A 21,949-nucleotide genomic window follows, 5' to 3' on the forward strand; every position below is an offset into this window, starting at 1 on the left:
TGGCAAGAATTGGAGCCTTGAGGGCAAAGTGTCAGCTGCGATCTTAAGGCACGGTAGTGACAAGGGAGAGCCTTACAAAGGCACCTTTGATTGCCCTGGTCGACGATTACTTCCTGTCTGTCATCCCAGCGCGCGAAGTAGGCGCAGTCGGCCCAGCGCAGAAAAGTCGGTCGCGGGTTGGTCTGCTAGTGAGACCGCGATCTGGAGTCCTTATAACATGAAAAAGGCCACTCTGTCAAGCCAATCCGCTCTTCATGTTCGTGCAGATTGAACTGCGAAGATAGGTTGCTGGAGCTGCCGTGTGTGTTGAGTAGGACGACTGTCGACAGCTGCTCCGCGCGCATCATGCTGTTGCGGCGGACAATGGCGCGGAAAGCTGATCGAAAACAGATCATCGACGACGCAGCGGTACATGCGCTCGAGGGAGCTGGCTGAGAAGTAAGTAGGGGAATGGTGGAGGTATGCGCCTAAGGCAGGGGAAGAGCTGTGCGGGAGCTTTCTGGCACCGGCGCGCGCGTCTGGACGCGTGTAATCCTCCTCGCGACAGTGGCAGCAGAGAATTTCGCAGTGATTTCCGCCCGGCAGCGAATGCTTTCCTTTGCTCTATGCGCGCCATTCAGTGCCAGCGGAAGTTTGAGTAGACTAGGTAACCCTCTGTTGGCTATGGTAAGGCATTGTGTACCCATTTCGAACACGACGACCTGATTTTGAAGTCTTACAAGTTAGATCACTGGGACGCCTCCGCGCCCTTGTCTGGCGAGCCTGCGGCTTTTGCCGTTCAGTGATTGCTCTGCCCGGGGCTGCACCATCAGTCAAACGTAAAAAGCTCATTACAAAGAGATGACAAAGAGTGGAAGCATTCACAAACACACACACAACTCAGCACGAGAACAAAGCACTTTCAAGCGGAAACAAATGAACGAATTATCTACCAAGAATCTAACAAAGAATGTAGCGCTTGAAGAAGAAGCCACGGCACAAAAAGCCGCTACCACGGACCATCAAAACGCACAGGCACAGGCACATTGATCTTGCAAGCCGAACTGATAACTACAGGCACGAGGAAGCCTGCGTCTGCTCTTTCCTAGGGCTTGCTGGTGTAGTTGTTCGAAGAGAAAAGGGAGAGGTGTGTGGGGGAGAGGCTCTTATAGGCGGCAAAAGGGCTCGCTTAAGGGTGATTGGTAAGCAAAGGGGATGTGTGCCGGCATGTTAGGAGGGGCGTACCTTCTTGTTACGAATGGCATTCCCAATTCACACACAGGCGTCCACGGCAATTACTCGACACTTCAGTATACTCACTTCAGTACACTCAGGCTGTGTTACCGTGTTAAATGAACTACATGCAGATCGCTGAATTAACATGACAATTCTCTTAAGAGTTCTCTCCAACGAGCTCCACCTCTTTCCAACGCACATACTCGACCCCACAGAGACACTCAATTCTTCCATTACATCCACAGTCAACACAATGACCTACCTCCGCCAGATGTACCTCGTCTTTCGCAGGGAAGTCATTATAAATGACATTCGTGAGCTCGCCGCCAGGCCCAATGTGAACCCGACCGCCAACGACAGAGCGCGCCTGGCGGAGTTCAATCGTGAGCTCGACGCTGTCGACCACAAAATCATGCGCTTGGTCGCTATTCACGGGTAAGTTACCGTCATACATAATCACTTGGTAAGAATCTTGCTGAACATCAGTGACCTGATGAGGGACTACAGCCCCGTCGCCCGCATCCTGGGAGACCGCGAACGCGCGGGCAGACAGCTCGACTTTGAACTCAGCCCTGCTACCCAGCAGCTGCGTGACCGGATCGTTGCCGCCGTTGATGGTGACGTGGCCCAACTCGCCGAAGACAGACGGGAGTGGAACGAGGTTGTCAACGCTGTGGCTGCAGGCGGCGTTGGAGCCACGCCCCGCGTTCTCGACATTATTGCTCGCCTGTCTGCCAATGGCAACCGTCCTGCCACTGCCAACGGAGTCCGACGCTCTGTCGTCGAAGTCAACAACCGTGACCGCTCTCCAATTGCCAATGGCGCCCAGCAGGTCAGTCATACCCTTCTGGTGTTTAACATTTCGAACGTAGTGACATCGTCAACAGGTCAACGGTGAGAACATCGACGGCGAGGAAATGGAGGAGGATGAGGAGCTGGAGGCGGTCGACAATGGAGAGGCCGAAGCCGACGACGGCAGTGATGAAGACCTCTCCAACGGCAACACAGAGAGCCGTACCATTGGTCGCACCAGCCGTACCCTTGGTCGCTCAGAGAGCCATACTCTTGATCGCCCCTAGGAGTCTTCAACGGTGTCGGTAGGCGCGTTGCCTGGTTGCGCTTCTGCTACTCGTGATTGCATGAAGCAACACAGGCACTGACGGTTTATGGGTTGGCGAATTAGCAGCGGCACTTTCTAGAGCTACATGAAGCTCAGCATAAATGATATACTCTTCTCTTCTGACTTTGCTGTTGATAAATCTTCCGTTTGCTGGCGAATGGATCATTGTGAAGACGAAGCCTTTAAAAACATAGCCGTATAACCATTCCTTGAAGTCGCAGCAGCGGCAAGTCCCGAGCAATCACTAACTAACCACCTACCTACGTAATAACTACCTCCGCATAAACACACAACCACCACGCTAACCCCGATTCGGATCCCCCAGCACGACCATAACAACGCCCTCCGCCTACAAAAACCTCCTCCCCCTCCACTTCCCACCTACTCCACATCAGCTTACAACAATCTCCCTCACAAACCCCACCAACCCGCGATCAAGTCAGATCAAAACAAGCACCATCTCTTTCAAAATGCCCTCAACCTACGACATCCTCACGCCCCTGCAGCAGCTCCTGCACCACCGCCGCGTCACCGAAGCCGCCTACGCCATGATCGTGCGCGTCGAAGCCAAGCGCGCCCTCATCAACCGCATGTGCGCTGAAGGCGACTACGAGGGCTACGTGTAGGCGCAGCGGGAGCTGGCTATAGAAGTGCAGGTTCTTCAGGCCGTTCAGGGCGTCTTGAACAGATTGGGACCGTAAGTTGCTTCTGTGCTGAAGGCATTCGAACGTTTGTGAGAGTATGCTGATGAAGGTGCAGGGTCGAGCTCCTCGATTTCGAAGACGACGTCCAGAAGGGTGCTTCTGCTGCCTCTGACTACGGTGCCCGCGCTGCTGGAGCCGGCACTGCTACCTCTGGCCTCTCTACGGGCCCGACGAACACGACTCTTCCGCTCGTCATCATCACCGACACGACGATGACGCGCGCCATGCCCACGACGCCGCCGCCCGTCAGAACCACGGCGATCGTGCGCAGCCGCTCGACTACTACTAGCGTCCCGAGCACCCCGACTACTCTGTCTTCTCCTGCCCATGGCAGCAACACCTCCACGCCCGACTCGGCTGCCGCGCGCATGCTCGGCTCGCAGTTGCTGCAGTGGGGCGTTGCAGGCTCGGAGGAGGAGACGCGCGCGCTTGTTGCTGGTGTTGAGGGGCTCGCTTTGGAGAGCGCTGCTCCTGAGATCGTCGAGCATGATGCTGTTATGGGTGATGCGTGTGTTGATGGTGAGGGTGAGGATGTGGATGCTGACGATGACCGCGAGCTTGAGCTTGACGTCGATGATGCGGCTACGGAGTGGGGCTCTGATGAGACGATGGTAGGCTCGGATAACTAGGCGGTTGCGGCCTTGTGTTCATGATGCTCGAGAGTTGGACTGAACTGAGAGGTAGTTGTTTGCTTGTTCTGCTTGAGGTAGGCAGATGCCGATTGGTCGTTGGGCTAATACTGCGAAGTGTAGCTCAAGGTGATCACTACAGTCTGCACGGAATTGTTTCTTGGCTTACAACAGTGGCATGGAGCGGTCTCAGTAGACAGACAATGCCATTGTTTTGGGATTACTCGACGGCCTCAGTGTCTTTGATTGTGCCTAGTGCCAAATGCTAGAGAGAACTTAAATAGCGCTGAGGCTGCGAACAAGGATACGGCTTCACACGGTCCTCAGCCGGGAGGTTCATAATAAACTTAGCCTTGAAATCAATTCGAGTACCTGCAATTCAGTACCTTCTTGCATCTTGCTCTACATCCGCTGTAGTGTCGAGGCAGTGTTATGTAGGCCATTATTAGCGTTACTTTCTAGAAATTTTGAGATGCTGTGAATCAGTGATTACTCGCATTCCCCTTCCAAGAAGCCCCAAGCGGGCAATACAAAACCGGTCTTGCAGACCAACACAAGCATCTACAACGCAGCATCTCCCTCAGTCCGCCCGCCCTCAAGCAAGAACCAAAACCCCACCCTCAACCAGCACTCTCATCCATATGCTCGCCCTCTCCCTCCCCCTCCTCCCCATCCTCCCGCAGCCCTAACCCCACTAGCCCCCCCACAACACCCTCCACCGCCCTCTCCCTTCTCTCCCGCTCCTCCTTCATCTTCTCCACCACCACTCTCGCCTCCCTCACCTGCTGCACGCGCTCCTGAATACCCAGCGCGCGTCCAAGGAACAGACAGCACTCGCACTTCAAGTGCGGACACCCCTCTCGCTGACAACGCTTCCCGGCCACGTTGAACCAGCACGTCGTCCGCATGCAGGTGCAGCAGAGCCATTGGCCGAGGGCGCGGGCGGCGGGAGGCGCGAGGGGACCTTTTTTGGAGCTGGATTTGGGCGCGCGCGGGGCGTGGGGCAGGTTGTAGGGGTGAGGGAAGTCGTCTGCACCGGCTTGCGCGTCGGTGTTGGTGGTGACAGTGGTGGTGGCACCGCTGGGGGCGCTGACGCTTGCGATATCGCCGGGACCGACAGCGCTGCTCGTGGTAGAAGTGGTAGTGCCTCTGAGGTTGGCTGTGCTGCTCGCAGCCGTGGTGCTGGTACCGCCGGCACTGCCGCCTGCGCTGTCTAAGCCGGTGGCATTGGTAGGAGACGTAAGGTCAAGCTCGCGCGCGAGCAACCTGGGCACCGTTAGCACGCTCCCTAGGTAGTTCCTTGCTGCTGAAGGTACGTACGCAATGCCACAAGTGGGAGTAGGCCAAGAGAGAGTAGGAGTTGGCTCCGCATGTTCGTCGCTCGAAGACGACGAAGTAGATTCAGGGGGCACGATGCGCGGACGCTTGCGGTTTGGTTTGTTCGCCATGGTGGTCTGTTGACTCGTGGGTGAGGAAGGGAGCTGCGTCCGTGGCGAAGAGGGAGGGTGTTATTGGTGCGGTGGCGGTCAGTGACGGTATGCGGGCGTGCTAGCGTTTGGGATAAGGGACAGCATCACTAGCATCTTTCGAGCACGAAGAACGCAAGAACGACAGCTACCGATCCACAGCTACATTTAAGGGCAGAACCTGCTCTCTCCCCTAAGCACACATTCCCGTATTTCCAACTCAATCACTCTCTCCAAGCAAAGACATCCAATCATCGCGGTGCCCGAACCAACTCGACTGCAATATCTCTGCCATCCAAGTCATCAGCTACTCCACTTTCCTGAACTCCCCCTGCGACACGTCCCTGGCCAAGTACAGCAAGCCCAGAGACAGCAACAGCATCGGGCGAGTCAAAGGTGGACTGCAACGCCTCCAGCGCCTGTGCATGCACGTCGTATCATGGTCGCAGAAGGCATGCACTGATGCCGTTCCCGTGTCCCAGGAGCAGCAACAGCAACAGTGGGAGTCGTCGAATTCGATCCAATGATAGCAGGAATTGCGAGTTCCTAGTTCCATTCGCAGTCGAGTGGCTTCTATGGGCGTGATATCACTGAGAAGATGCTTCTGGCTCAGTTCAAGTGCGCGATCGTGCTTCTCTGTGGTCTTCCAGCTTGCAATGGCCTTGCGAAATGGTTGATCAGGAGGTTCAGGGCGCGACTTACAAACTTCCCTCCTTTCCAGCCGTCTTCGCAGGTAGATTTATGGACTCAATGGTTTGTTACTATGTTGATTGAATGATACACAGAGCCAAAGGCACACTGCAAGGGCCTCAAGTCCGGTCGAGCCTGGAGCTCAGAGGATAGAAAGTAGACATAATAGTAAAAAGGCCTGCTACATTCCTGCTCGATGTAGGTTTGCTGGTGACATTACCCAATCACTACAGGCCAAATTATCAAAGCCGGATCTTTCGCGCACAATGGGCGGCCAAATCTTCAAACGCCCGCCCTCCATGCTCGCCCACAGGCGCGAACATTGTGCACTGACAATCTCAAGCCATCTTCCTAGCCCTCTTCCGCTGTCGCAATCGCTAAAGTACAATCCCAAGGCCCAATCCACAAGGCACATCATGCGAAACCCTCAGCATGTCCAAAGTGACCTTCCATTGTTGCCAGAGTCCCTCCATATCCCGCGACCCCTTCTCCCATACCCAGTGTCCCCTCAAAACCAATTTTCCATGCCCGATCGTGCAGTGTGTGATCATGCGACGTGAAGAGCGACAGCCCAGCTTGTGCTGGTGCCTGAAAATGTTTTTGATGGCACTGGGCTCGCGCTGTGCTTCCGGGTGCGGCTTGGTATCTCGTCAAGGGGGTTGTAGGGCGGTCACTGATGAATTTGAGTGCGAGCTGTGTATGTAAATCGTGCATCCTGGGGAATAAGAGTGCGCTGGTGCTGGCGGGCCTCTCATGGCGGCCAGTGTAGTCCTGTGGGCGGCCTGTCAGTAAGTAGGCGTCAGTGTGGGCTCCGCGGTCGCGTCGCCCCATCAGTTGCACACCTGGAAGTGTTCGCCCTCTTCAAAAGGCAAAGCTGTGAGTGAGATGGCGCTGTACGCGCTGGCGGAGGCATCAGGGCAGGTCGGCAGCTGCTAGAATGGACCGAGTGGATGAAGGTGAGGCCTGGGGGTTGTGTTGCAGTGCGTGGCTGCCTGTTCGAACCCGCGTGCGCGCACACAAAAACAAAAAGAAAAAGAAAGAGAAAACAAAAAGAATTGAACGAACAACCTAGGTATGATGTGTTCCCAAAGGAGCATGCTCCAGCAGGGGTCTGGCCTAAAGAGTCCAGTCCGCCTCGCCACAATGGAAGTCGGCATTAAGCCAGGCGAGTGTAATCTCCAGTGGCGAACCACTGGGCCACTCAACCGGATCCGAGTGACGGGTACTACCATTCTAGGTGGCCGTTGCTAATGGACTGCCATCCGGCCCTTATATACATCAATATTGCCCACTGGTGTTCCATGAGGTTCTGCAGCCGCTCGCACGCCCGCCTGTAAACACCTTCATACTTGCACCCTTTGCAGCTCTGTTAACACGCTCGACGAGGGTATATCTGCGCCATGGGCCCTGCTTCACCCTCTTCCTCCACCTTCCTTCGCCAGCGCACAGTGAGGATTCGGTATTTCAGAATCTCACCCCAGCGCCACAAAGTCAGAAACAATGCCCCCTAAGCAGATCGACAAGTAAGTGCATGCCCACACCGCCCTTTCCATGTTCATCCATCAACACTGATAGCTACTTCACCAAACAGCAACAGCCCTGGAGCCGCCCCTGGCGACAACCCCCCGACCACGCCCACCAATGGCGAGCAACGTCGCGGATACGGTTACGGCCAGCGCCTGTCCTTCTCCCTGCCGGATCGCACTGCTTCGTCTGAAGAAATCGAATTCGCCTTCTCCATGTTCGGCGGGTAAGTACTTCCCTCCAAAACAATCTCACTTCGCACTCACTAACTCACTTACTCACCACTAGAACCCCGCGTCCCTCCTTCATGACCGATCTCGAGAACCCCTTCGCCGGCTTGCGCATGAACAGCCCTCCTGCCGACGATACCACCACGCGCGACACCACCATGGGCGACACCGACATGGGCCAGGGCGACACCGGCACCGCACGCATCCCCACCGGCCCGCGCGTGCCCACGACCCCAGGCCGTGCCCGCCACGAGCGTCGCACCTCGTCCGGAAACACGTTCAGCTCGCCTGGCTCGTACAACACGCCCTCTGGTGTCCGCAAGTCGCGCCACCACCGTCGCTCGTCCGGCTACCAGCGCCGTTCCATCCACCGCCCGGTCCGCGCCCGCTGCTGTGGCTGCAAGCTCATCGTCGGCTTCTTGCACGAGAACGCCATGATGTGCCCGACTGACCACTGCGGTCACTTCCTTTGTGTCGCTTGTACTAAGGAGGGCGGTCTTGGTTCTGGCCTTAACTACGATGATCCGAAGGGTCGTGATGACAAGGATAAGCGCCGTGGTGGCAATGGTGACAGGAGGACCGAGCAGGGCGATGGTATGATGCTAAACTACTAGGGCTAAGGACCTGCTTCGGCTTTGCGATGAAGTAATGAGTGTGGGAGCCCCTTTGGGCTCGTCTGATTAGGCTTGCGGCCCTCGGCGCCTGCTTGTCGAGGATGCTGTGGAGGGTGTTTTCCGGCCTTTTTGGACTAGGACATTATGATCCTTGTCTAGGTAAATCCAAGACTTTCATTTATTTCTTAGTAGCAATCAATCCTCATTCATCCACTGTCGATATTCTATGCATGTGCTGGCCTGAGCGAGCAGTGAAGAATTATGCTTAAACAACCTGTGATTCCTGACTCCATAGAAAGTGCTATCTGCTCTTCACCTTTCGAGACAATGATCCTGAAACCACATGCGACATACAAAGAAACAACGTTGCCCACGCCCTCCGAAAATGCGACAACCGCACGCGCATCCTCACACCACCCTCACGCCTCGACCAGCCACAAAGAACCCATCATCACCTCCTCATGAGTTCTAAACTCCCAATGTACTACCCACCATGACCGCCACCAACCCCTCCTACAGAGCCGCCAACCCCTCCCCCTACACCATCTTCTCAGTTCTGTCAATGTCTCCACCTTCGGACGGCCAGTGACTCACAATCGCGGAAGAGGCCGCAGCGCAACGTCTTCAACAATCGCAGCCAGCTCCGACGATTCTGATGACTTGGCCACAGAACAGTGTCTTACATCGACTCGTCCTTAGCTCGGGTCGGGTTGAAGAAAACAACGGGAGAGGGAGAAACACCTTTGAGACTGTGGATCGCCGGTGCATGCACATGGCGGGGTGGGTGATGGCTTGCTGAGCACTGGGTAATAACTTGTAGGTCGCTTTTCCTTGTCCTTTGTCTGCAGCTCGAATCCACTTGCTCACTCGACGAGTCTCGACAGTGTATTCTCTGCCCTCAGCCTGCCAACTGGATCACATCGAGCGCAGATGTCTTGCGATTTTCGGCTTCTTTATCACGATGCATTGCCCTCTTCGCCTTGAGGCACCTCGACGCTATGCTGTGCGCAAACTCCCGGGCAAGGACGCACCCTCGAGGACACCGCCCTCATCACACGCCACTTCTTTGTCTTCGACTGCGCGAACATTCGTGGATGAGCTATGGACTCGAGAGCCGAGATCAACGAATCGGCGCAGCAGCCAGCGCGCCACCGCACCAGAGGCTGTGGACAAAGGACTGGTGTCTACGCCACAGTCGGATGAGCACACGGGCAGCCAAGGCAGCACACACTCCACGACAAGAGTAGCCGCGCAGACAAAGACAATCGGTCTACGCTTCCTCCAAGGCGCCTTCGACAATTTGCACACTGCAAGGGCTGGGGAGGTTTCCATGAGCAATCCCAATATCCCGACCACCACCAGCCAAACACGGTCCCTGAAGATGCGCGCATTGCGACGAGGAATCGACATCCAGGAGCCTCCTTATACAAAGCCAATTAAAATCGCTTCGAGGGTCGTGACAATAGTGTCATCTCCAGTTGGGTCCGGGACTGCGGCATGCCATCACCTGCAACCCGAGTCCGATCTATGAAGACCATAGCAGCAGAAGGTTTGCTGTCGTCTTTTGGCGCGATGGTCCCGCGCCGTAGAGCGACGATCTGACCTGCGAATGACGGAGATGTGGAAACTTCAAGATGCAGGACTCAGAAGGCCGCACTGCACTCCCAGCCGGAACAACAGAGCCGTTTCTGGACTCTTCTACAGCGCGAGCGCCGCACACTCTCGCACACTCTCGCTCAGTCTGGCCCAAGAAATTTCTTGATCTACTCTGAGTCTCTGGACATCCGGACCTGGGCCCACTGGAATTCTGGCCCGAGGGCCCTACGATTAAGTTTTGAAGAGCTGGCAGTGAGCTGGGAGCCCCCCTTCGCCGCCGGCTTCGTCTGTGTCAGCCACCACCTCCACGACTCCAAATTTTTTCGAGTTCCGCAAGCGTAGCTCCACGACTCGCCTCATTCTCTCATCTGGACAGGGCTGGCGCTATTCTTCGCGAGCATTGAGATCTCTGGGCATTGTGGTCGGCCGACCTTTTGTGCTCTGGGTCGCAAACCTCTGGACACGGGTACATGGAAATGATCGCGCGCTCTGGCTTTCCTGAACTGCGCTGTTGGTGGTCCAGATACGCGGATTTGGGTGGATGGAACGTCGCCTGCTGCGCTGGCTTGGAAGTTGTCGCCTTGCCTGCCTTGCTGTGGTCGAGTTGGTGCCTTCAGATTGGACCACACTCGAAGACTCGAATAGAAGTTGTTTGCGGCGGTGGATTTCGCTGCGGAAGAGTGAAGTGTGCAGCAGAGGGAATGCCGCGGTCTACATGCTGCGCAACCAGAGCCTTATGCCCCGCCAAGGCGCTTACCCGATGAGCGCTCTTGTTTGTCTCTTACATTTAACTCCCTGCCCAAGGGTGTCTATACGCCTTTCCATGGGATGGCCGAACTTTCGTCGGTTGATGGCGACCACCCCCCGGGAAGACAGGGTAAAACCGACAAATCTGAAGGCACTAGATACGCCTCCGGTCTTCCGTGGGAGAGCAACAGCCCTGAAAACTCTCCATCTTATGACTTAATGGAGGACCCGATCTTCACCATACAGTAAACTCATTGTCTGGAGCTGGAACGCAGCCAAGCTTGACTTGTTGCCACTTTTGAGGTAATTCAAGATAGGGAACGCGGCGAATGCTAGGCCGGCCGAAACAAACATGAGAAAAGAAATTTCAGCGGAACCTGGAGTAGTTCGTGAGGTTCCACGGGCAATCCGACTGGGAGGATTTGGTCGTTTTACAATGTCAGGGCAGGGCACCGGCAAGTATAACCGCTTTTCAGATAAAGTTTGTTTTTTTACCCAATCTACGTTTTAGATTATTTTATACTGCCGAATTCCACTGGACCATAATTTAAAAAATCGTCGGAAGTCGTGCAGACGAGAAATACGACCGTTCGTTCCCACCGACCAACCTATACGTCATAGAGTCTTTGCAGGAAAATATCTACATACCATCTGCGTAGCAGTGTAGCATCCATCCCTCGACATACTAATGTACTAGCTGATCCCTCCGCCTCCTATCCCTTGTTACTCAACACGCGGCGAAGCACGCAGCGCCCCAGCAATTCAGCGACCATCTCTAGAACCGCGGCAGCACCCACAGCTCCAAGCCCCAAGCCTCGTCATCCAGCGAAACCAACTATCGCCTGTGAGAATTCCTCTAGTTGCAGACGCGGACGGAGGGACTTAGTACGAGTGCTTCAAGCGGCTCCTCTGCGGATATCGGTCGGCTTACCCACTCATTCTGCTATACAGTGTGATCGAGAGGATCAAGGCATGAGTGAGGTTACCTATAGTGATTGGTGATTTTAGGGTAGGATTTCGCGGGGTTTAAGCTCGCTGCGCTCTAAGAACGGCGGCGTACAGGTAACCAAATCACTATGACGAGCTTGCAAATGCTCATGACAGTGGAAGGCACGTGGGTAACAAGGCGAGGCCATTAAGAACAGCCTAAGCTCTGGGCTGCCGCTGCCACTAGGGGAGCGGCTCTTCCACTGCTAAATAACATAACGATCTCAATCCGTTTCAAATCAAAACTTCCCATGCCCAGGACCTCCACCAAGTCCACCAGAACCGCCAAAAAAGCCGCTCATCCTCAAGATCCCGCATAAAGCGGAAAGCTCAATGAAAAGCCAGGGCAAAGCCCTCAAAGGTTGCGTCAGCCCGAAACAGTGCAATACGGGCGACACGGTGGCAGTGCCTGCGCAGCAAAAAGCGTTGCAGGCACCGCTCAGGTTCCAAAAACTGAGTAGTCACGACGCGGCCCGTAGGCCGCCTGGCAACAACTACGTTGCCAGAGAACATCACTGCATTTAGATTTCAGCCAAAAGGCAAAAGAGAGCTGAAGAGAAAAAGAAGAGATGGAGGGCGGGAGGTGGGAGCGTTTATATACCCACAAGGAGGGTCCGTGTGTGCGCTGGGGGCGGCTAAGCGAGCGTGTGATGTCATTGTGGAAGGTGGTGGAAGGTTGGGACGGCGCTGGATGGCGGCATTGGGGCCTGTCTGGCTACTAATGTCGTTGCAGGCTGCCAGTGGCGCTTGAGAGCTTTGCAGGATGATAATCGATCCCTATGTCTAGCAGCATCAGCTGGATCACTACCTCCCTGAGCCTCTCGAATGGCCGCTGAGATGACGTTTCTCTGTCTCACAATCCATTGACAGCAACGGGGTCAAGGTCTACTCCATTCATGACGATCTCGAGATGGAGAGAAATTCACATACAAAACATGAAGAGCGTACACCGTGCAGGCGAAAATAACCCTTATTCTTGCGTGCTCTCAGAAACAAATTCATTGCCTCTTGTCAGCGGCCTTCTCTACACCCTCAGCCTCGTCCACATTTACGTCATAGCCTGCCGATGCCGGTGCCGGTGACAGCTTCAGCGACACCACATGCCTCTCACCACAAAAGCGAAGAGCTACCGAACTTCCTTACCATCTTACTAGTCGCGAAAGGTTGGAGAGATGCCTACTGTCTTGCAGGAGAGAAGCTGACCGCGAGCCCTCTACAGCGACGAACATTCATATTGGCCGGTGGCAGGCAGTCGTCGCTCTGCCACACCACTTCACCTTGCCCCGAATATTTTCTCATACTTGCGCAGATACCTGCCTACTCCACGCTGAAGACATCAACTTCCGATCCGGAAGACGCACTTTACAATCGGATCCAACATGAACAACCCGAATGCACTCTCTGGACAAAGAACCTGGCGCCCATGAGCAAACCCGCCAATAACGGAGGTCCGTCACACCCCAAATCACTATCTCCTTACATGTATCAGCTCACTAACCACGAATCATGACCACAGTGAGCCAGCGCGACCGCGAAATTCCGTCTTCGCATTGAGAACACTCACCTCCGCCGCGAGCTTGACAGAGCAGTGGTTAGGTACGAACAAGTTAACCAACAGTTCAAGGATCTTCAGGGATCAGGATGGCTACGGCAAGGTCGTCGAGACTCTAGACTGCGACGACCTTGCAGGATGAGATGCGCGCCCAAGACAGGGTAATAGTAGGGTAAGTGTGGATTTATTGGGCGGTGCTGGGAGAAGCCAATATGTCCTGACTCCTGAGAGAGCACGCCTACAGAAACTCTTCAGCAAATCCAGACCATTCGAATCAGCGGCTTCGATCAGATATCGCGGATCCCTACCAGCGGTACAAGGATCCCCAGGAGGCCTGCGACAAGGTTGTTGAGACTCGAGTCTACGACAACTTTGCAGGATGAGATGCGCGCCCAAGACAGGGTGATGATGCGGTTTGCGCAGACTGTTGATCACCGTGCGGAGCTGGGAAACATGCAGGCACGCCAGAACCACCTTCATCAGAACCAGCCCATTTGACTCCATCCCGTCCAGTCCCAGCCCATTCAGACGCAGCATCGCCAGAGCCCCGCGATTCATAACCTGCAGCAACAGGACCAGCCGGGCCGGTCCCAGCGCGCTCAGAACCAACACTCTCAGACCGAAGTTGTAGAAACCGACTTCCACCCCACAACAAGGCTTGTTATCGCAACTACCGCTGTGTAAAGCAATAAACACGGCGTTTTGAACGGGATTGGTCATCAATTCTCCGTAGGCGGCGTTCCGGAAACCTCAAGAAGAGAGACGCCCTACTTGCGACGAGTGTCGTCCTCACTTGAGCTTAAATAGTCGAATACCGAGTCAACAGGCAACGGAAGGAGGACCTCGAGAACGTCGCACTCATCTTTGTGAAGGAGCGAGGCGCAGCTCGCAATAAATCGGACAAAAGACAACAACTATCCCCGGGATCTTTCCTTCATCCTCGAGGGCCACCATACCGCTCACAGGAGCACTGTCCCAGAAACACACTGATGGGAGCAATCTCAATCGGACGTGTAGACATTCAGTTGCCGACTGGAAGCTTCACAAACGACTCAAACGAGCCACGCCGCTTTGTTCTCACAGGTTGGAGCTTTTGAAATCACGCAAGGTATCATTCACACAAAGCATTCACCGTCTGTTAACACTAAGCCCCACCACCTAGAAAAGGAAAATCACCCGAAGTCCCGCACCCGTTCTCTCCACATCCTTCGCAACCCAAACAACGAACTCCAAACACCCATCAAAACCAAGGATTGCCAAAAATCACAATGCAAAATTCAAAGCGCCCGCCTACCCCGACCACTGGGCGCAAGACGCGCTCGATGACAGGCTCACTGAAGCCGCCACTCTCTCTAAGCTTGAATCGCCGACGCACGCCAACACCGCCGCTCAACCTCCGCTCCGCGACCCCACCACCTTTCGTCAACCCGAGCACAATCCATCCCCTCCTGGCCAGCACGCTCTACAACCCCATCGGCGAGCCCACCACCCCATTCGAGCCTCCCGACCACCGCACCGTACTGCCGCCGCGCTCCGCACTCCGCATCTCGCGTCATGTCGCAGCGATCACTGAGCCCGCTGATGTCCAGGACGCCACGGCAAACCAAGACGGACCGGCGAACCAAGAACCCAGCACGTCCTCAGCCGTCGTGACGGACGAAGACGGCCCTACGAACGAAGACGGCACTGCAGCCCAAGACACTACAGCGGGCGTCACCGCGTCGCCGACGCCAACCACGCCAACCACGCCACTCCCACATCTCCAACACAAACCACGCACAGCATTCCGCCTCCTCGGCCACGAGCACCTGCTCTCGCTCCTCGAGACGGCAACCATCAACGCAGACGCCTTCGCCCAAGCCGTAACGGACGCACTGACCCTCCTGCGCGTCGAGAGCCCCGCGCGCGTTGTCGCGATGAACGCCTACGGCCGCGCAAACCCGTGGATGCTGCGCGCGAGAGGCCCGCTGCATGAGGACGAGCACTGGGCTGTGATGCTGCTGGAGAGGGCACTCAGTGACGGGACTACGGCTGAGGAGAAGAGGGAGCTTGTTGAGGCCGCGATTGCGAGGTTGGTTTGGAGTGAGAGTGAGGATGGGGATGAGGGTGGAGATGTTGGTATGGATTGTTATGGTGATGGTTATGGTGAGGGCGAATTTAAGATTGAGGAGTTGGATACCGAAGAGCTGGAGGAGATTGTTGCTGCTGGTGGGGATCATGAGATAGATTTCGATGTTGCGATGGAAGAGGAGTGATGGGTTTCGGCGGCGTGGCTACTCCTGGGAAGGCTTTCGTTTAAAGTAGAGGCTTGGTGGGACTATTGCGACAGCGCCCTGGGATTTTGGTGCGGTATCTTGATGGTTCTGGAAAAGGCAAGCGGTTTGATTAGCGGAGCGAAAAAAGAAAGGGCAGCAACTACTCTCCTATAACCTCTTCAACCTTTTGGCGATGACAAAAGTTATTACTGCTTGATAGTTTGTGATCACACCCTCTTAGGGCTTTAAAATGGCCCTTTTTACTGTATTCCGAGCACTTCCGTGAAAGCTGTCTTAGTGAGCAGAGCTTTCGGGAGACAGATGCCCAACCCCCGCACCTAGCAAATAAGCCTATAAGCAATTAAGTTTCTCAGTTTATTATTGGTACTATTATCTTTCAATTGTTTTATTTGCGAGTAAGACGATTAAAGAGCGTTGTTGTCTTTTCTTTCTGCACCGGCTGCGCCTTGCCGGCTGCGCATTTGTGGTGGCCTTGTATGGAGAGGGTTGGTTTCGCCAGACCGACAAATAAGGCGAAACAAAAAAAAAAAAAAAAAAAACCTGACAGTACCTAGTATCGAACACCGCACCCCCCCCCATGAGTATTCCAAAAATAGTAAAACGGCAAAAAACGGGTGTTCTCTTTAAAAGGCGTGTCATCCTTAGTGCAGAGGCCATATTAATCTTCTCTATATCGTTATAAATTAACCATGTGTCCGAAGACGGGGGATGGTCTTACTTTCTAAAGTTATAAAGGAATTTTTCTGTCCGCTAGCTAGGGATGCGGAAAGCGCTTCGGGGATAAAGGAGTTATTTTGTTGCGACTGCATGGATGGATTTGGAACAGGGTGTTAAGAGAGTTGTTTAATATAGTTAGGGGCGGTTTAGCTGTTTATGTTATTTAGTATGCGTAGATGCTGCTGTTTGCTTCGGAACTACAGGGGAAGTATTCAGCACATAGCTTAACAGGTCCGCCTACGCATAAAGAGAAACCATTCATTGCTGCATACACCCGCACCCGACCATCCGCTCTACTCTGCCTTCAAGCAACCAAACCCCTCCCTAACCCCCCTGTAATCCCAACCGCTGCCATTCCCCAACCGTACCCCAACCCAAACAGCGGGCACCGCCGCCGCACCCCACCTACAACTCAAAAGTGCGCTCAAAGCGCTTCCTCTCCCTCCTTTCCCTCCGCTCCTTCGCCAGCCTCTCCCTTTCCCTCTCCTGCTCCTTCCTCTTCGCCACCTCGTCTGCCTCTAAGAACGGCATCCCGTCGAAGGTAGTCGGCGGGCTCTGCGCGTGGGACGGGCCAAGCCCACCCGACGGGCCCTGATGGGCCGCCAGCGAGGCTTCGAGGAAGGCGATGCTGGACGGGGCCTCGCTGCGCCGGAGGGCCGCTGTGCTGCCGGTGCCTGCGCTCGCGGGGTGCACGACCTGGCGCGCGTCGTAGGTGGCGGAGCTGACGCGGCTGAGCGGGAAGATGAGGCGCCTGTGCCGGGTCTTGAGGTGGGCGAGCGACGTCTCGTTGAGGTCGACTTTGGAGGGCTTGGTGGAGACCATCTGTATCCGTATCACATTAGCATCAATCCCCATACCCATAACATCCAACAACCAAAAAAAAAAAAAAAAGTAATCCCAATCAGCATACGCACCTGCAGCTGCTGCATCTCATCCTTAGTCAGCTTCCTGCCCGTCCCATCCCTCGACGCGTCCAAAACGGCCTTCAGTCCCGCCGCGGCGGTGTCGGTGTCTCCGTCCGCGGGCGCGGGGTACGCCGATACGCGCATCGGCTTCGGCTCCAGGCGCTTGTCTTCAGCCGGCCGGTTCGCGCACAGGTACAGCTGCTTGCGGTCTTGGGACGCGATCTTGCCGCGCGGGGTCTTTGGGCGGAAGCTCACGGCCATGGGGGGCGCGTGGGCGTCGAGGCGGAGGCGCACGGCGACGTGCGAGGGCGAGGGCGGGGGCGAGCGCGGTGGCGGGCTACTGGGGGGAGGCATTGTGGGGTGGTTGTTGTTGGCGCTGTTGGTGTTGGTGGTGTGAAGGGGACGTGGGTGTTGTGCGGGAGGAGGCGGGGGACGCGGGTTTGTGTGCGGTGTGGGCTTGGCGCGGGCTGCAGTAAATAGTTAACATAGGCGTGTCGGCCTCATTTAGGTCTACGATCTCTTATTTCCATACAACCACAAGATTCTCTACAACCCACACATATTACCAAACCCTCAACCCCTTACACTACACCATAGCCCTCTACAATACACTCCTCGCGCTCTTCAAGAAGCTCACCCCACGCCGCCGCCAGCGCACCATCTTGCGAAGCCCTACCTTACTCTCGACCGCACCTAAAGTGCCATCACCAACGCCCCCAGCGCCAGCATCACCACTGCGGCTGCGCTTCCTCACGGCGCGGGAAACGCTACTATATCTACTCGCAGCGCGAAGGTGCGCGTTTTCTTGCCCCCTGCCCCGTCCTCGACCGCGCCTGTCGTGTGGGGGAGTGTAGAGGGAAGGTTAGGGATGTAGTTAGTGCTTCTTCTTGTGTGGATGAGGTGGTTCGGAGGTGGGTGATGGCAGGGATGCAGGGATACGCTGTATATCGCATAGACTGTTTGGTCATGGGTCGAGACTGGAGATTTGGCACTGTGATGATATGGCTTGTGGGGTGAGACGGAGCGGGAGGGAATGGGGCGTGACTGAGCTTTTGCATCTGTTATGGGGGTAACGCAGTTTAAAAGGGTAATTAATGTAAGAAACATTGTCTTGATGAAGAAGTAGACGGTCAATCAAGGCACGATCAATATGCAACCGTCGTTCGATGTTGTAGTGATATGTAAAGTTGATCAATCCTATCAAGCCAAGAGTGAAGAGGCTCTACCAAACTGCTACCCGGCTACCCTCCGATCCTGGTCCATAACAATGACCAATGACGTTTCTCCAGGTCCTTTCAGCGCTCTAGGGCGCGATGAACTGGCGGAAGGAAACCGGTGAAAGCCGAAAGAAAGAAACAAAGGAAAGAAAGAAGTTTTTAGAGCCAAGGAGAAGTTGAAAGAAGAATCATGAGGGTGGCAGACTTGTCCGGAGCTCGTGTACTTTGAAGTGTTGGTCCGGTATTGTGGGCTTTGTACTGTGTACATGAAGGTGGACCGAACGTCATTGTATCCCAGGGTGTAAGAGATATGCCGTGCATGCCAGTGAGCAAAAAATCCGTGATGTCGACGTTCATCCAAGAGAAAGGTAGTGCCGTACAAGGCCGTAGAACCTTCAGGCCTTTCCAAGCCGGTCTCACTTCCTCGCTGACACCCGTCACGACTCAAGGATCCGCGGCTCCGCAAACCCCGTAAAGAAGACGCGCACATTATGCTTCTGACCAGCACTCAAATCGTGCCTCCCCGTAGCGCGTAGAATCTCCAAGCCCTCCATCTCCTCCAAACTGAAAAAGCGACTACCCAGCTTCTTCAACAGCGCCTCCTGCTCCTCACCATCCGCAGCCCCATCAAGCTGTCTACGCATCTCTGGCAGCGTGTACGCCCAGCGGCGCATGAGGCGCCTCATCTCTTCGCGCTCGTGCTCCGGGAGCTCCTTAAGCGGGTGCACAGAGTCAGGCACGAGGAGCAACGCGTCAACAGCCCCGGCAATGGCGTCGTAGCACTCCTGCATCTGTTCCAGCATCCGCAGCAGCGCGACGATGCGCGCCTTGGCTTCTTGCATCACGGTGGCCGTCATACGCACAAGGTCACGCGGGAAGAGGTCCTCGGTGTCGTTCAGGGCGCGCCAAATCTCGGGATTGTCGTGCTCAAGCGTGCGCGCTACGGCGATGTCGCTGTCGCTCGGACAGAAGTGCTTGCTGATGAGGGCGAGCATCGCGCGCTCGGATTCAGTGGTGGCGTTGGATGTGCGCGCCGAGAGGGTTAGGTGGTGGTACCGCGCGCCGATGTTCCGCCATTGCTTGCTGAGCTCGATGTAGTGCTCACAAAGGCCGACGAGGGTGCCTCTGAGGACGTTGGGCAGTGCGGGGTTAGTGGTGTTGTTGTCGGAGATGCTGTTATGGCTCGCCATGGTTGTTTGGAGTGGCTTGAGTTTGGCCGGAGCTGTTGATGTTGGAGATTCGGTTGGACTTTTTGAGACGGCGGATGATGAAAGATGGAAAGGTTACGGTCGTGGGTGAGACTTTATTAGTGGTGCCTCGCTTAGCATTTAACATATTGGTGTTGGCCCTTTGCTGTTAAAATAGAGGGGGTAAAGGGCGGAGGAGTCTTGTCCCGTCCCTACGGTAAAGGCCTGGCGCCATTCCCTCAGTATAGCTATTATTGTAGGGCATCGTCATCTTTTTTATTTAGCTTTGAAGCTTTTACGACGTAAAATAGTCTTGGTTTGTAATACCTTAGTCGATCTTTAAAAAATATCAAATAAAAATAAATTATTGGAGTTCTTACTGGGCATATACTATGATTTGTTTGATGGTAACCGATACCCCGTACTATTCTTTCACGAAATCTATTTGATCTAGAGAACGGAAAGTGATTGAGTCTTGCTATCTAATAAGTGACTTACTGGATATTTATATCCAGTATGGATAAAGGAACTTTCTGAGAGACCTGTTTGTGTTTGCTGCAGCTTGCCTGCTGCACGTGGTGAGAAGTATGTGGTTACACCTAGTAGAGAAACAAATAAAATCTCGAACTATTGAAGAAGTCGGATACTATGCTACTTACAGGGAAGTGAGGCTTTACGTAATTGTTGAAGAAAGAAATGTGCTAAAGAACAACTGAATATAGGTCGTACCAACGAACGATTATTTAGATTCAGAATTATCTTCGCACCTCTGCAGCATAGTTGCACGTGGCATTGTGCAGGCATACCATAAAGTGCCCGAGATTTTGAGGAATAAATACAGGCATTGATATAACTGACCTAGAGGACCTCACAAGAGTAATAATAATAAGATATAGAGCCGACATGGAAGAGCTCGAGAGACTAAAATTGCAGCTTCAGGTACACCTATAGCGAGCAAGCTCAACCAAGGGATCCCTGACCAGTCCTATAGCGTTAAACTAGATGTTATAAGAGCTAAAACAACTATATCAACATCTAGCTTCTTCTTGCGCGCCCATTACGTGGAACTCTATAGACGCAGCATGACCCTCGTAGCTAGCCTCGAAGAGGAAGACACACATGTATACTCTGAACACGAGAAATGTCCCCTCACAAAAGCGGAGCACAAAGCTGTTTCAAGCGGCGACGGCAAGGTTGTAGCATAGGTCTGTGCGAAGGAGGGCTGTTTCTTTGTTTCTTTGTACTGGATGTTTGATGTTCTGTTAGTAGGATAGCAATAAGTATCGGGTGGTTGAGTGTTCAGGCCCTTCCGCGAATTGTAGTTGCGCTTCTAGTGAGTTCGTCCTATGCGGTGGGATGAATCCGCGTAGTTGAGGCTCTGGTGGGTTTGCTCGAGGTCGTTTCTTAGTAGGGTTGGTTGGCCAAGAGAAGGGGCAACTCACGAAAGGGAGAGAGGACTTGTTTCGCGCCGATATGAATGCGTCGGCGGAGGAATCGAGTGCACTGGCGAGGCTGGTAGCGTAGTGGGCAGGCAACTTGGTAACCTTGGCAAGATAGAGGCAAGAGTGTGAGGTTGTCGCGGCCAGGAGATCCAACTAATAGTTACGAGGGGATTGTGGGCTGTTGCAGGGGCCGCGCCTCTTAGGGAGGCTCCGAGCCTCCGCCCACTCCCGCGGAGGCAGTGCCACCTGAGCCATATAATTTTAAACAGCGAGACTTTATCTCGTCCCTGGGGCTCACCCCCCAGGGACACTTGGTCAATTTGAAACGATACAGAGAAGATTAGCATGGCCCCTGCACTAAGGATGACACGCTTAATCAAAGAGAACTCCCGTTTTTTTTGCCGTTTTTGGAAACTCGTAGAGGTGGGTGGGCCGGTGTTCGATTCTCGTCGTGGGCTGGCTGTTAATATTTTTATTTGGTTCTTATGACTCCCCGTTTAGCCACCACTGCGCGGTGTGTCGCCTCCCAGAGCTTACTCGGGCCCAAGAACTACTTTTGCTATCAGCTGGGCCACTCTCCCATCGAGGTCCTTCAACGATCCTTGCTTGTCCCTTTTTATCACGACACGAAACCCATGCCTCCCACCCGCTGTAGTAGCTTCACACGAAGCAACACACAAGCGCATACGGTCGCAATCGTCCAAGCCATTCTGCCCTCAACAACAAGATGTGGGTAATGACTAATGATCGCAAGTACTTCCGCACCCACTCATGCGGCGGGAAATCTACTCATGACAAGACAGTACTGGAACGAATGCCAGCGATACTGTCCCGGTTCTCCACTGTCCTTCCTTGTCCCTCTCCCTACAGTCGACCACAAGTTCACCACCATCGCTATTCGCCATTGCCGCCAGCCTTCCTCCAAACCTACTCTTCTAAGCCATTACCGCTCTCCCGTAGCTTCCGACACGAGCTGCCCCACCCACTTTCGGCTGCCCAGTTTCTGGGTGCCCGACCCGTCGCACTAAAGGCTGTCTGAATCCCAGGCGGCAATCTCCAGACATCGCAAACATGACCATTAGCTCGAGCCGGCCCAATACCTTCTGAAGGATTTGCATAGAGCCATCTTCG

The 21,949-nt window shown here is 54.5% G+C and overlaps 7 protein-coding genes across 7 annotated transcripts; 4 read left to right on the top strand and 3 right to left on the bottom strand.

Annotated features, from left to right (window-relative positions):
- Positions 1–1,468: 1,468 nt before the first annotated feature.
- On the top strand, positions 1,469–2,294 carry K452DRAFT_312015 (uncharacterized protein; the record flags this gene model as incomplete). The annotated part of the gene is made up of 3 exons (XM_033543502.1): positions 1,469–1,650; positions 1,702–2,047; positions 2,103–2,294. The coding sequence occupies 3 exons, from the start codon at positions 1,469–1,471 to the stop codon at positions 2,292–2,294; spliced, it is 720 nt and encodes a 239-aa protein (XP_033393592.1).
- A 186-nt stretch (positions 2,295–2,480) lies between these two features.
- On the top strand, positions 2,481–3,668 carry K452DRAFT_339542 (uncharacterized protein; the record flags this gene model as incomplete). Its single annotated transcript, XM_033545311.1, has 3 exons — positions 2,481–2,955; positions 2,992–3,032; positions 3,095–3,668. Exons 1-3 carry the CDS (start codon positions 2,806–2,808, stop codon positions 3,666–3,668), a joined length of 765 nt encoding a protein of 254 aa, XP_033393593.1. The 5' UTR covers positions 2,481–2,805.
- Positions 3,669–4,288: 620 nt separating this feature from the next.
- Positions 4,289–5,278, bottom strand: K452DRAFT_339544 (uncharacterized protein; the record flags this gene model as incomplete). Its single annotated transcript, XM_033545312.1, has 1 exon — positions 4,289–5,278. The coding sequence occupies exon 1, from the start codon at positions 5,114–5,116 to the stop codon at positions 4,289–4,291; it is 828 nt and encodes a 275-aa protein (XP_033393594.1). The 5' UTR covers positions 5,117–5,278.
- A 2,046-nt stretch (positions 5,279–7,324) lies between these two features.
- K452DRAFT_301605 (uncharacterized protein) lies at positions 7,325–8,192 on the top strand (the record flags this gene model as incomplete). The annotated part of the gene is made up of 3 exons (XM_033542472.1): positions 7,325–7,347; positions 7,416–7,574; positions 7,637–8,192. 3 exons carry the CDS (start codon positions 7,325–7,327, stop codon positions 8,190–8,192), a joined length of 738 nt encoding a protein of 245 aa, XP_033393595.1.
- A 6,150-nt stretch (positions 8,193–14,342) lies between these two features.
- On the top strand, positions 14,343–15,329 carry K452DRAFT_301606 (uncharacterized protein; the record flags this gene model as incomplete). The annotated part of the gene is made up of 1 exon (XM_033542473.1): positions 14,343–15,329. One exon carries the CDS (start codon positions 14,343–14,345, stop codon positions 15,327–15,329), a length of 987 nt encoding a protein of 328 aa, XP_033393596.1.
- A 1,105-nt stretch (positions 15,330–16,434) lies between these two features.
- On the bottom strand, positions 16,435–16,938 carry K452DRAFT_291238 (uncharacterized protein). The gene has a single exon (XM_033541135.1). It carries the CDS (start codon positions 16,926–16,928, stop codon positions 16,473–16,475), a length of 456 nt encoding a protein of 151 aa, XP_033393597.1. The 5' UTR covers positions 16,929–16,938; the 3' UTR covers positions 16,435–16,472.
- A 1,688-nt stretch (positions 16,939–18,626) lies between these two features.
- On the bottom strand, positions 18,627–19,379 carry K452DRAFT_301608 (uncharacterized protein; the record flags this gene model as incomplete). The annotated part of the gene is made up of 1 exon (XM_033542474.1): positions 18,627–19,379. One exon carries the CDS (start codon positions 19,377–19,379, stop codon positions 18,627–18,629), a length of 753 nt encoding a protein of 250 aa, XP_033393598.1.
- Between the last annotated feature and the right edge of the window lie 2,570 nt (positions 19,380–21,949).

Source organism: Aplosporella prunicola (genome assembly GCF_010093885.1).
Source record: "Aplosporella prunicola CBS 121167 unplaced genomic scaffold K452scaffold_26, whole genome shotgun sequence".
In the NCBI taxonomy this organism is placed as follows: Eukaryota; Fungi; Ascomycota; class Dothideomycetes; order Botryosphaeriales; family Aplosporellaceae; genus Aplosporella; species Aplosporella prunicola.

Bases quoted from the DNA above. Each gene is read 5' to 3' on its own strand.
- K452DRAFT_291238 (XM_033541135.1), bottom strand. From the start codon at position 16,928: ATGGGTATGGGGATTGATGCTAATGTGATACGGATACAGATGGTCTCC.